Below are 14,930 nucleotides of genomic sequence, written 5' to 3'. Positions count from 1 at the left end.
GAAGCGGATACAGAAATATTTTTTAGAAGGGCTCTAGAATTTGAGAAGTACCCCTCCCCCCGCCATACAACGTTTTACAACAAAGTTTTCATGACTTGATTTCAAAACGTTGTATTAGTATCCCTTGGCTGATTAATCGACTTTCAAGTACATAAATATCATGCATTAATATACTTCGAATGTGGAGGTAAAATATCTTTCATTTCAACATCATATCTAACATTTCAAGCCAATTAAATACTAAACCCTTTCTAATTTCATCGAGATGTTATAAAATGAGTGTTTTTATTTAGGAACATTGACATAATGATTATAACACGAGGGCAAGGCTATTAAATAAACTCATATCTCATTTGAGTTTTTATAAATTCATATTTCAACTGTAAAATATTATATAACTAAGAAAATCACAGCTTCATAATATATAAGTTTTTTTTTATTATTATTATTATTTGCGAATTTTAAAGCAGTTGCTGATTTGTTTCTCAAAACCATGGTGCTCATCCCCGTAAAAGCAAAGGTGAACCCCTTTTCTGTCAACATGACCCCTATGCCATATGAATTTTAGTTTAAGCACTAAATTCAACTAGAGCAGTGGACGGCACAGCAATAGCAAGCACTACCTTGAGGCAACTGTTATGGCAGTCCTAGGATGTCCAACATTGTTGGAACAAAAACCACACATTAAATTTCAATGTGGTTAATGATTTAAGCCCATATATGAAGCCCAGTGGCTCAGTGGTAGTGCTTTGTGCTCCCACGCCACAAGCCGGGGCTTTACTCTCAGGTTGGGCATGGTTGACTCAACCGTTCATCCCTTCAGTGGATCGAAAAAATGAGTACCAAGTGCGCTTAGGAACCAAATACTGGGGGTTTCTTGTTAGGCTGACCACCTAACCGGAACATGTGCCTTGTACCGCTTGAAACTTGATTTCAATTAGCAAACAAGTCAATGAAGTTCTTAAGTTTCAATTGAAAAACAAACACCTTTTTTTAAAGAAAGTGTATCTCTCTTTTCTTTTTAATTTAAAATTAAATTACTCATCAATAAAACAAGTATTGCTCTTCACTTACCTCAGATATGTAATTATAAAGGTATTCAAGTAAGTCATCTTTAGATTTGAAATATTTTAAATGAAGCTAAAATTAAATAAATAAAATAACAATTGAAATATTCGTAAGTAACAAAACAATTTTTAAACATTTACATGCATTACACACAGGGGCGGATCTAGAGGGGGGCCATGGAGGCCATGGCCCCTCCCAAAGCCTTGTGATTGTAGGAATTTTTTTAAGGGAAAAAAAATATATTATGAGAAGATAACAAAATTTAACACATGTGTTTTACTGAAAAAGAAGTATAGGCCTTGATTGGGAGATAAATTATATCCCTATCCTCAAAACAAAACTTTTATTTCCAAAATGTTTCTCCATCTTTTATATAATTTCTTGATTCCAACTACAGATATTTGGGCGATCTCTAAATGCTGCGCTTCTCAGAGTGTACCTATTGTTCACAAGACCAAAGAGTGCCTAAATTTTCGTTTTTGTGGCTTTAATTTCGAAACTGGGGGGGGGGGAGAACCCCCTTTTCACATGCCCTTTCACATAAATGCCTTGAAATGTAGCAAAAAATTGCATTTTTAGTCTTTTATTTGGAAAGAATGTCAACGGAAACTAGCTTATCCAGCCCTTATCACTTAACTTGCCTAAAAGCAACTTAAATGAATTTTTTTGGAACTTCAATTACAAACGAGTTTTGATAGGACCCCCTCCCTCCCTAGTTTATATCGTAATAATAGCTTTAAAAGGAGGTTTTTTGAAGGAGCTCACGAATCTTCCATCCCTTTCTAAAATATGTATAAATATAGTTAAAAATTGAATTTTAGAGCCTCAGAGGCAAAATATTTCCAGGAAGGAAGGATTCTAAGCACCTTCACACTTCCTTAAATGTAAGCAAACATTACCTAAAAGTGCATTTTTAGGCTGGACAGCTGAAGAGCTAGAAGAGCACCCCTCCTCTTCTAACTTCTCAATGTATAATGACAGAATATTTTGTTTTCTAAGCTTTATTTTCAAAAAGTATTTTGGGGCCAGCGCCCGAAACCTGACCTTTCTCCGTACATCATCAAAAATAGACAAAATGCGTTTTTTGTTTCCTAATTTTCAAAAATTACCCGGAAATTTAAATTTTGAAACATTTTCGAGGGAGATTTCTAAATCTACCCCCTCATCTAATGTCTCAATACCCCGAAAATTGAGTTTTTAAAACTTCATTTTAATAAAATTTCTGGGGAGTTATCAGGGCCCAATTTTCCAATAGGCAGAGTAGGCAGCTACCTAGGGCGGCAAGCTTTTCAGGAGGGCAAATTTGCTATTACAATACACATTTTTTTGAATTAAATTGTTTGAAATATTAGCATTCTTTCATTTTCCACAGAGACAATTTTTTCTTGTAATTTAATAATGATTACTTTCAGACATCTTATGAAAGTCAAATGTTTTTCAATCACGGTATTTGCCGAATAAAAAATTTTTTGGGAGATCACTGTGCTCATTTCCTCGGGGTGCCTCATAATGTGAAACGCCATCATTTCTTCATAAGTTGGACAGTTTGAATCTGGGCAACTCTTTTTTACATTTTTTTGAGTCAAGGATATTTTGCTTCTTTTAGAGGGGGGGGGAGGGACGGCAGATTTCAAATTTACCTTAGGGCGGCATGGAGCTAAATTCGGCCCGGGGAGTTTGTTCAAAAATTTTGGATGGCCCCTCCCAAAACAATCGGCTGGATCCGCCACTGATTACACACACTAAAATTTAATTTTAGATACATGTAAATTCAGACATTAAGATATAAATTTTAAAAATATTTAACTGTTCAAAATAATTTCAAAACTTAACCGTTAAATTTAAACAGTTAAAGAAATTATTAACTTAAATCTGAAAAATCATTTTAAAATGAAGCAGACTCCATGCATTTTATAATTTAAGTTGCTGAAACTATAGCTATGAAAGATTTATAGACCTAAAAAAGAGTTAACCTTTTTAAAAGTCAACTGAATCATTTTACCTTATATTTATTTACAAGATAAAGATAAAACATTTGATATATTTGTTTCTAAAAACATTCTTGAGAAAATATAATTTAATTTTTGGCACCATAATTGATCTAAACATGCTGAAAAACCATTGTAGGGAAAAAAACTGGGCAATATATATCACCAATGGTCAGTGGTGGCTCATGCTTTGAATAAGTGAGAGGGCCAGATCATAAGCCCACACGCAACCCTCCCCCCCCCTTTTTTTTTGAAAAAAAAAATAAATATCTTTTTAATATATAAACTTTTTTAAAATGATTATTTGTGTTAAATAAATAAAATTAAATTAATTTTAAGCACAGGACAAGCAACAAAATACTTAAAGTACTACGTAAATCACGAAAGATATTAATCGCATGTTTATGTCAATGTCCATTCAGTCGAGTCCCGACTTACGCGAGGGATGCGTTCCAAGACTCCTCGCATAAGTCGAAATTTAGCGTTGTGGAAAAATGTATGCATAAATATTTTTTAGAAACATACCAAATTTTTTAGACATTTGTAAACACCCCTCAAATTGCTTTAAAGCATTCCTGAACTATACATTACAGTTTCTTAAATAAAAAACTCAACTTTTACTGTACTTAAAAAATAAAAAAGCTGTTTTATTCAACATAAAATAGTTAAAATGCACAAAAAGAATGATTGATAAAATAAAAAAACACGGTACGTACAGTATGTAGTAATAATAAAATGCTGCACTATAATAGTACTGTACAATAGATACAGTAATGATATTTATGAGTTCAGCCAAAAAAATGAAGATGATGAAGATTTATGCTGCATAATCAGATCGTTATTTTTTATGAAATATATTTTAAAATACGGTTGCTTCACCTTTTCTTTTATAACGTTTCCATTTATTGCAACAAGTCCCTCTTCCCAATCTCTTATATCCACAATGCAAGAGCAGCTTCCATTTTGATATACTTTACTCAGACTCTGCAAGCTTTAACATTGAAACTAAGTTCTGAACTTATACGGATATCATTTTGTTTTGACTTTTAACTGTACGTATGGAAGATTCACTCATACTTATTGCGTTGCTACCGTCAACGTTTGGTAGCTGTCCAAGCATATCAAGAATCTTAATCTTCTTTTTATTTTCAGAAACTTTATTCCCCCCCCCCCCCATCTTCATAAACTTTAGATGAAACAGCTCACTAAGGTGCCATTATATTTCATCAACTTTAATGTTTAGAATGTAAAAAAAGAAAGCTGCTGAACGATTTTTTTTATGCACTAACAACGTGATGCCTAGACTAGTTTGATGTGTGAACTTTCGATGGTCAGTGTAATGCTAATGGGATTTAATAACATTCACAAAATATATATTTAGTAGTCAATAACGAAGCTGCTACTTTCTTCTAAAGAAATTCGTGTTGTGGACGAGGAATTCGCTCGCGTCAGCTCTAAAATTCGTTACTCATGGAAAATTCGCGTTATAGCCATTTCGCGTAAGTTGAATTGCGTTGTAGCGGGAGTCGACTGTAATTGCCAGCAGGGTGGTGCACATGCACTCCCTGACTTTCAAAAGAAATAAATAAATTTTAAAAAGCAATATTAATCTAATATTTTAATTGTAATATTAATTTTAGTCTTTAATTACTAATTATTTTGAATGAGTAAAATTAAGTTTATTTTAAGCGAAGCCAAATTACAAAAGTGCAAAAATATTGTAATCAGAGAAATATGTAAAGATTATAAATTAATTAACTTTAACAAAAATGATAAATACATCTCAGTATTCGCTTAAAAATATAATAAAAATAGATAAAACTGAATTTTAAAAAAACTAAAAGTAAATAAATTGAAAAAACTAGTAAAAAAATGCTTAGCGATTTACATGCGGGTGTACCCTTCTGAATATGAATCTGCCGCCGCCGACGCCCATGGGCCAGATTCAGATTTTTTATGCAGATAAAGAAAAAGATGATTGAACACTTTTTTTTCTTCAAATTATTGATAACTTGACTTATTTTCGGTTAAACTACGTGAGCAGTAATTTAAAACAAGATAATTTCTGTGTAACAATGGGTAGACATTTTTTTGAATTAAAAAAATAATCTTGTAACGATATATGCTCACACATACATACAACGTAACACACAACAGTGGCGCAACTAGAAATTAATTTTAAAGGGAAGAGGGAGGGGGGCAGCACAATAGGAAAGAAATCTCATCAATTTTGAAACTTGCAGTTTTAAAAACACAATTTTAGACGGTCTTTGGTGATGTTAGGAGAAATAACCATGAAGAGGACTCCGTGGAAATTTGTAGAAAGTGAAGCCTTAAAACGCGCTTATGGGCCATATTTATTGCTGTTAGGATAACGGATGGAGCTCCGGGACCCTCCCCGATCATTTTTTTTTCTTTTACTGAAAAGTAAATAGAAATAAATTTCTCCTCCCCCCTCCAATTTCTCCAAATTTCAGTTTCAAAAATGCAATCGTCGACAAATTTTGAAGATTTTTTTCAAGAAGAGGTTCTGGAGCTTTCCCCTAGAATTTTTTTACAAAATTGAAGTCCTAAAAACTTAAGCACAATGATGTAAGGGGTCCAGAGACTATTCCACTTAAATTTTTCATAAGTGGCTGTTTAAAAAACCTATTTTTTGAAGATATTAAAGAAAAGAGGTTTGGGGACCCTTGCTTGAATATTTTCGAAAAATGAAGTCTTAAAAACACAATTGTAGGACCATGTCTGGTAATATTAGGGAGAGCAATCTTTGAAATTGAAGCTCAAAAATGCAATTTTAAACGATTTTTGAATGGCAATTTTAAGTGATGTTGTAAGGTTTTCGGAGACTTTCCCTGGAAATTTTTGTAAAATTGAAGATCTGGAAATGATAGTTGAGATGTTCCATAATGTTTTTGGCAGGATAAGGAGGGTCGGATTTGGAGGAGAAGCTCTATTATTTTCAGACAAACTTGGAAAAAGAAGAAAGAATCAGGATGGGGATGGGGATGGGGGGGGGGGGGTAGGAACTAGCTGTAACTATTGAAAATTTTTAATTCGAAGATTTCTTTTTAAAAGAAATTAAGATTTGACCTAACATCATTTCTTTGAATTAAAATCTTTTCTGCTCTATTGTGTTTCTCAGATACGTTTTTAGAAGTTTCAAAGAGCAAAATGCTCTTTTGCTAGACGTAGATGTTGGGGAATGCATAAAAAGTACTGAAAAGCTTGAAAAGACCTTATCGAGTTTCAAAGGTACTTTTCAGTTATTTTTTCGAGTTTTAAAGTTGATTAGTCATTTAAAAAATTCAACTATCCTAGTTAAGTTTCTATATGCAAATGGGGAAACAGTAGTTTTTAATTCTAGTTGAAGAGTTGAAACTTGTTCAAATTCAGAGCTTTGAATAGTAAGACTTTCTGCAATAACCTTTATAACTTTAGAAAAAAGGAACGGGAAAAACACACTTTTTTTTTCTTTTGCTTGGAAGAATAAGTTCTAAAGGATGCAAAACAATGCTGCCATAGAAAAAAATATTGTCTCCAACCATCTGAGGAAATTCTGTTGGGTGAATATTTCCTAACAATGTTCTGGAAAAAAAGGGAAAACAGATAGGTCCTGGGACAAATGTCTTGTGTTAGTGATCGGCTGTCTGCACGCCAATCTTTGGAAAAGTAGGATACACATTTCAGGAGGGAAAAATGTGCATTTAAGTAAATCTTCAAAAATATATCCTCGCCCTCACGCACATTATAATCCATGTTTCTTATAATTTCAAGCACATACGCACACAAAAAATAAATAAATAAATAAATAATTATAAATTGTTGTTTAAAAACTGAGAAGGGCCCCTCTAGCCCCTCCCACGAGCCGCCACTGCTAATGGTGGCCATGTCACAAATGTCGTAATTGCGAGAGGCCCCAAACGGCCTTAGGGACTCAAGGAGATTCAAAAACCCATATGATAAATTTTTTATATAGCTTTTTTATAGACAAAAAAACCTCTCCAAAAAAAGCACTGTGACAGTCCTCCAAACCTGTAAATTTGCCACTGTATGTGGTGGATAATTTATGATGTGGTTTCAGTTTGCATTAAAAGTTAACATTGATTTACCACAAGAAACAAATAGTCTATTTGAAACATACGATTGATACCCAGAAGAGAAGTGCATAACTAGACCCCATACAGACCACACATTTAAAATTTCAACTTCTACAGCTCACCATTTTTAAGTAAAGTGAGATACATGCACATAAACATGCATACAGACTTAAGGGGAACGAACTCCTTGCAATTAACTTTGAGAAGGGCAATGCAAATATTTCAGTTGCCTGTGCATTTTTGTATGAACATTGTGCATATGCTACATGTATCAAAGAAAAATAGTAAGCAAAACTACTCACAGGTGATTAATAATGACAATTTAAGCTAAAATTTTTCATGAATACAGTACTAAAAAAGATGAAAGAAATCAGTTTTTCCAGGTTGTCCTTTTTTTGACCCAGGTAGGAACGGCTCTTCTATCGCAACACAGCCAATCCAAGTATTTGTATACATTTCGCTCCCAAAGTGCATCTCTTATCTTTTTTTGGAAAAAAAAATTATTAAATATACTTCATGTAGAAAATACTCTTAAGTTTGGCAGTTTCCAACTTTTTTTGAGAAATTTCTTCACATAAATAAAGCCCTTTACTTGTGGACAATTTGCATACAATAATTTTCCACAGTTAAATGTGCATTGAGAATCTGTAGTGGGTAAAATTTCAATATTAATCTTTTTTCTTTTCTTTTTTTCACGACAGCCTATTAAAGATTGAATGGCTTATTCATATCTTGAGGTAAGAAAAGAGCTAGGTGAATTTGTTGTTTCAAAAGCCTTGTTACACTACTGATAGTGTTTTGAAGAAACATAAGATAAGCATAAATATGCACATTTAACTTCATAGTTGGAAAATTTCATATGACAAAATAAACACTCACATATTCTAAAAGGCCATCTTTTTTCAAAACATTTTCAGCAATATTGTCATCTATAATAGCTGTTTTTCTTCGCCTGAAAAATTGATTTTATTATTAAATACATGTTGAGCTTGAAGTGGTTCAAAACATTTCATAACAGCTTATGCACACAGCTTCATTTTTTAAAACCAGAGGCTTAGAAATATTTATGTCATTCTTTAAAACTAACATACAGCATCAAAAAAAAAAAAAAAAAACTTAGTATGCATATTAAAATACAGCTTTATGTGATAAATGAAAACAAATTCAATCCCATCATTTGCAATTTTTTTATTTATTACTGTTATTTTTTTTTTCCCCTCACAATACAAAAAAGTTGAACATGTTCTCTGAAACAGAATGCAAAGCCCGTCAAATCAGGAAAAAAAATCTTTTATGAAAAATTACCAGACATTAAACTGATGTGGTTAGCAAAGTGAATTAGTTAAGAATGAATTTTAAGAAATATTATGAACAAAGCAACAACAGACTAAGCATTATAATTATTCTCTTTGTTGAAAAAAGAATAACAAATGACATACTTAAATTAAATAAAAATGTTATTGATTTGTTTGTTTTAAAAATAAATATATTAAAATAAAATGAATATTAAAAAAGGATTTTGTTAGTAACACTGTATTTGCCTATTTCATTTTCAAGATTTGACTTGTGAGCCTCCATTTAAATGACCCATGAGCTGTTAACAAGTTTTGATTTTTGAAATGAAATTTTTATATTACTGTATTAAACCCCTGCATTATCCGGCATGTCAGGAAAAACTGAGGTTGATCAGCATGCTAGGAAATTTGAATTTTCTGGCATGCCGGATAATTTGAGGTTTATTTTGCAACAAAGTAAAATTCCCCATCAATTTCAATCAGAAAGCAAACCACTGTAAGGAAGAAAAAAAAATGAATTCCACGAAGTAACCTTCTTTCAAAAACAAAAACAAAAAAATGCATGGCATATAATATGTGCTTCTTGTTTATGGTAGGTCATTATTAATGGATTTCATAAAATGACAATAAAGAAATCAATTCAGAAGCATATTGTTACTGCGATTTTTTCATAATTTTTTTTCAAATAAACTATTTTATATTCCTTTTAGAGAGGTACGTTTAAGTTCTATTTACTGAATAGTTATGGTAAATTCTTTAGCACTAGTTTAGGGGCGGTAACATACAGCTTGTTTGCTTACGTAGTTGTAATTTAATTTGTATAAAATTATTCATTATTAAACGATATTTTTCTTGTTAAAATAACAAACGACATTGTTGGTAAATGTTTTTAGGAAATTCAACTGTTTATTAATACTAATAAGATATGAATCGAACTTATATTCGTTTTGAAACGGAGCATATGTTTTTTATAGTATTTTTTTCCCCTAACCTCGATTTTTCCAGCATGGGGGAAAGACCAGGCATGCGTTATTGAAAATCTGGTGACCCCCAAATTTTGCGGCATGCCGGATAATACGGAGTAATATGGTAACAGTAAAAAACAACATTGATAATAACCCTGTGATGATTAAAATTAAAACAGAGGATCGATTGAAAGTTAGAGGTGTAGGTAGTAAGGTTTAGATCTTCTGCTCCACATCAAACATCTTCAAATTCATATTCAATCACCGCTGAGGATGGAACCATTTCTATGCCAACCATATGAATATTTTAAATTATAAATACAAATGCAATACAAATGTGACAACTAGCAACAGGTTCTGGACCTAGGCTGGTTCTAGTCAGTTTATTAGTCTCAAACGAAGATCGATGGTTCTCTTAAAGCTATCCTAACCTTGTAATGCCTTGTGCATTACAGCCTCTTCTGATAAGCTGTTTCAAGTACCCACATCCCTACTAAATTAGTTAATTTTTCCTAATTTCCAGGTTAGCCTGAGATTTGATTAACTTAAAACAATGACCCTTGGTCCCGCTTTCAGTGCAAAAGTTTAAACCATTAATATTTTTCCTTTAGATAAATTTTAACAACCTAATCATGTTCCATCTGACTCTCCTTTGCTCCAGGCTATACATATTTAGACTTTTAAGTCTGGTATCTGAAAGTCCCCTTACTAGCCTAGTAGCCCTTCTTTGAACCCTTTCCAATAGAGAAATATCTTTCTTGAGATAAGGAGACCAAAGCTGAACAGCATATTCAAAATGAGGTTTTATGAAAGCATGAAGACTTTTTAAATTAATCAGACTAAAAGTTACAATATCAATTATTAGTTTATTAACTTACACAGCATACACAGCACTTTTCTTTTCACCAGCTTGCCATAAAATGGAACATAATGCTTGAGATAAAGCTCGCCTTTTATCTATAAGTTTTGGTCTCAACCTAAACAACACATATAAGTTGGTGTATAAGCATTTTAAGAAAGAATTTCTTTTTATTTACACTGAATTTTTGAAATGCAAACATATAAAATAACTGAAAATCCCATAATACTAATAGTACAGTAAAAATAGGGGTCAGACCCAAACATCCAAAAAAAAAAGTTTAAACCACTTGCAAATTGTTTATTAGCCTCCCCATAAGAACAGGTAAAAAGTCCCACCCCATTGTGAGTTGGGTTTCGGAATGGGGGGCATCTAAAAATTGCTATTTTGTGTATTTTTCCGGAATGTTTAGAGTGCATTTCAAGTGGGAATATTATGTCATACTAAATTTAAAATTTAAATTAAAGGTGTTTACCCCCTCCCCAAGAGGGTTGACACAACTCACTAATGATATAGAGCCCCCCCTCTTCTCGTAAAACGAAGCAGTACACAAACCTCCCTTCATACATTTCAAGTGGAAACATTATTTCATACAAAGTTCAAGTTAGAAATCAAGTGCGTTCATCCTCCAACAGCAATGACACACCTCCTCCTAAAGCTACAGCACTCCCGCCCCCCAATAAAATAATACCCCAATCCCCAACCCCCCTCCTTTCAAGTAGAAGTATTATTTCATGCAAATTTGAAATGCATTAAATCAGGACTGTCCATCTCACAAGCAGTGGCTCACCTAATGAAACAAAATAATATACTTAAAGATTCCCCCCCCCCCCCCTCTATGGTGGCACATTTGACTAAATGTTCAGAAAAATTACACTGAACTGTTTTTTCCCCTTATACTATATTGCTATTTTGCACTATTTAAAATCAAAATTTTTAGTTTACGTTATATATTTATGCATGTCTCAAATATGTCATCAGATTGAGATTGACTCTCCGTCAGAACTGGAGTTTTCAAATGATTTATCCTAAGCTTGTAATAACAAGTCTTCGTTATCAAGATCTTTTTTGGCATTTACACAGTAAGCAAAATGTCTTGCCTCACATAGGCGGATTTAGAACTGAGTTCCTGGGGGGGGGGGGGGGGGCAGCATTTTTATTTTTTATTTTTTATTAGCATTATCAGTTGTATTGATTACAACTGGCTGGATTTAGACATAGCGTGCCTCTAAGCTATTTCAGGGTTTGGGTCTCTTTAGTAGTCTGGTCAGCTTCTCTATCGGTGGCAAAAAAGGCCATTTTTTAAAGTGCCCCCCCCCCCCCTCCATGCATTATACATAAGGTCTAAGGTGGAAAATGGAGTCCCTTTTAAGTAGGGGATAGAATGTCTCCAATTTTAGGGGGTCCGGGGGTTTCTCTCCCAGAGGAAGTTTTGTAAAATAGATATAAAATTCTGCATTTTGAAGCCTTAGAAGGGGTAATTGGAACTACTAAAATCTCAGAAACAAATAGCAAAACACTGTTTTGCAAATTACGATAATACACGTAAAAAATTGTTTTCAGGTTGACAAATCAATTACAACAGTTCTCAGAGAGAAAAAGCGAGAAAGATTAGAAGATTATGCATTGTTAAATGATCAATAGTAAAAAAATGCTTTAAAAGAAATGGTGTATAGATTTAGAAAATAGGCCCATTTGGACAATTCATAATTTATACACTTATAAAGTTGAAGCACACTTTGCTTAGGAATTTCAAACACTCATCTAATCCATTTCAAAGACTTGACAACAGTTAAAATTATTTAAGGCACTTAAACCCTACTAGCAAAATTTCTTGCATCAACCTTGACAGATCTTGATATTATACTGATGGCGTCAATATTGACGTGTTTCATACTGCATACAGTTTGCATAAAGATTAAAAAGCAATATTACAATAACAACATGTATGCAACATTGCATTCATCTTAAAATATCAATATTGATATTGCCTTACAATAACAGCATTGCATACATGTTTACGCCGTCAAGATGATATTGATTTCATGCTGTCGCCGCCAAGGTAATTAGTACACAATAGAACAGGTGGACCTTCGTTGATACTTGCGCATGCGCACAGTTCTTTCTACCCCGCGTCCCTCGCATTGCTGGCACATCATCCTGCTTCTACCTTCGATTCAGTCAGTTCAGAGGAGTTGCACGTGGCGTTGCATTCTTAGGCTTCGTTAAGTTGGTTGCTTAGTTATTAGTGTGGAATAGTATTGTTTTAGGAACAACTTATGAATGACTGATAACTGCATTTGTTTATTAATATTTTACTAAACAAGTCATATCGCAGATGATGTGTGATCAATATTAGAAATGGCCGAAAATAACTTTTTTCGCCCCTAGACTTTGAAACAAAGGAAACTAAGCCCAGAATTTCGTATTATCACTTCAATCTCACGAGTAAGATTAATTTTATTCAATGGTTATTTATGTTATTCTTTAAGATAAATTCATATATTTTGTGCATGGGATATTTTCAATGCTGACATCCATTTGAAAATGTACTTTACTGTATTTATTTATTATTTTGCTATCTTTACTCTTAAATGTGCTATAAAAACTTCCGCAATTATTCCTAACTAGGCATTTTTTTATGTCTTTATAATACAATTAGAAGCATGAATTTAAAAAATAAGTCAAGTATTACGCAAAATGAAGAAACTTTCATTTTTTAAATTAAATTGCGAGTACTATTAATACCTCAATATGAATTTCTGATCAGATGTCAGCTTTAAGAAAATATTCTTAGGCTAGAAAACTATCTTGAAGAATAACAGAAATAATTAAAGAATGAATTTAATTCTCGAGTTTAAAGTGAAAATAATACAAATAAATAAATGGATAAAACACCTTGCAAACATGCTGATTTCATACTGTCATGTCAATGTATCCTGACATTTTCCTGTCATATCAATACGTATGCTATATTACAAAAGCAAGATCATCTTGCCTAGACCTTGATTTCATGCTGTCATGACAACATCTTGATATTATCCTGTCATATCAATACGTATGCAAGATTACAAAAGCAACATCATCTTGCCTAGACCTTGATTTCATGCTGTCATGACAACATCTTGATATTATCCTCTCATATCAATACGTATGCAATATTGCAAAAGCAGCCTACCTTGATATTTGCCTGATATTATGCTGCATACACCTTGTCAGTCAATATTGTAACAGCCTGCTGACAGCATAAATGGAGTAACATAACAATATTGAGGCAGCATTAATGCAAGATGATTTTTCTTGCATGTCAACCTTTATGCAATACTGAGGCAAGATATTTTGCTTACTGGGAATTGGTCTTTCCAGTCTCTGAAATTTAGTACTTGATTGTACTGTTTTACAGTATTGTTGTAACTTTGTAAGAAACAACTATTTTAAGCTTGGGACTTCGGTAGCCAAGCGGTATTGCTCAGCAACTGCTTGCATGCATGGAGGCACAGGTTCGATTCCCCCCTACTGTTCCCCCCCCCCTGGGTGTTCTTCTGATTTCCTTGTATTGTAATAAATCTGAATTGTGCTATCTGTCATATGTGTCTGTGCAAAAGTCGGACTTCCACCTAAAATGGGGCTCAGTCAAACGGAAGCCGCTCATATTAGCCTCAAAAGTGGATTAACGCCTCTGTTATTCATTACCTTGGGTGCTTCAAGGGCCATCAGGAACAACAACAACATTTTAAGTTTAAAAGAAAAAAAAACTATTGATTTCTCATTACAACAACTTTTTTTTTTCAATTACAAGTAGTGCAAAAAACAAAAAAAAAATAGAGGTAGTGTTTTTTTTTCCTTCTGGACTGAACAGATTAACAATATGCAGAAGAAGTAAGATAAACGCAAGTAATACAAAATAATTTTCCAAAACTACTGCATTCGGGATTAAATAAACCGCAATATATGAAACATGTGAGTCACAAAAATTTATCTCAAGTAATATGCTACAGAAACGTGAGAACCATGATTTTTATACTTTTGATGCAGGATGTGGCAAGGAGCTAAATTTGACACATTTCGGCATTCCCCCCCTCCCCCCCCCCCATCATTTGTTATAAATTTTTTAATTTATGGTTTGTATCCACTTTTCCAAATTTTCAATGTTTTCAAGCACTTTAAAATGGAGAGAATTTATTTTTTCAAGTACTTTTCTTCTTTTCTTTAAAGAACAAATCATGAAATTTTCCGGAGTTGGGGGCCTTCAACAAAGCGGGTGACATCAACTATAGCTTGTTTAGTTTATAGGTAAATCCAGTGTTTTTTTTAAATCTTTGTTTTAGTTTCCAATTTGTTGAAACAGTCATTATTTTAAGTATAGCGACTGATTACTTATATTTTCTCTCATATATTTGCTCTAATGGTTTTCAATTCAAAGTAGTCCTTTTCAACACATTTCAACAACCCGGTAACAGCTTCACTCTTTGTAATACAGTGTACAGTGCCGCCCCCCCCCCTCCCATCAGAAAAGGGCAGTTGCTATTCTCTTCATTTTCACTTCTAAACTTTTCAAAAAAGAAAAAAAATCATGATTTTTTCTTTTCACATTTTTGAAGGTGTGTTATTACCATCTATAAAGTTCTCCTAAGACTGGGGGGGCATTGACCCCC

General features: G+C 33.1%; 1 protein-coding gene across 9 annotated transcripts in view; it reads right to left on the bottom strand.

The window, feature by feature from the left end:
* Window positions 1-14,930, bottom strand: part of LOC129221867 (probable ubiquitin carboxyl-terminal hydrolase MINDY-4) — a 69,318-nt gene that overhangs the window by 23,100 nt on the left and 31,288 nt on the right. For 8 of the 9 annotated variants that reach the window (XR_008580551.1, XM_054856227.1, XM_054856253.1 and 5 more), the window contains exons 4-6: window positions 10,295-10,393; window positions 8,036-8,108; window positions 1,075-1,140 (exon numbers count right to left, since the gene is read on the bottom strand). Coding sequence is in view for 8 of the 9 variants with exons in the window: in XM_054856227.1 (XP_054712202.1) it covers window positions 1,075-1,140; window positions 8,036-8,108; window positions 10,295-10,393 (238 nt within the window). In the remaining variant the exon portion in view is untranslated. The remainder of the gene's footprint in view (window positions 1-1,074; window positions 1,141-8,035; window positions 8,109-10,294; window positions 10,394-14,930) is intronic. The other variant, XM_054856236.1, reaches the window with a different exon arrangement.

This window comes from Uloborus diversus, chromosome 1, assembly GCF_026930045.1.
Source record: "Uloborus diversus isolate 005 chromosome 1, Udiv.v.3.1, whole genome shotgun sequence".
Classification (NCBI taxonomy): domain Eukaryota; kingdom Metazoa; phylum Arthropoda; class Arachnida; order Araneae; family Uloboridae; genus Uloborus; species Uloborus diversus.
Note: the sequence above shows the minus strand (reverse complement) of the source record. Positions and strands in the feature narration are given on the sequence as shown.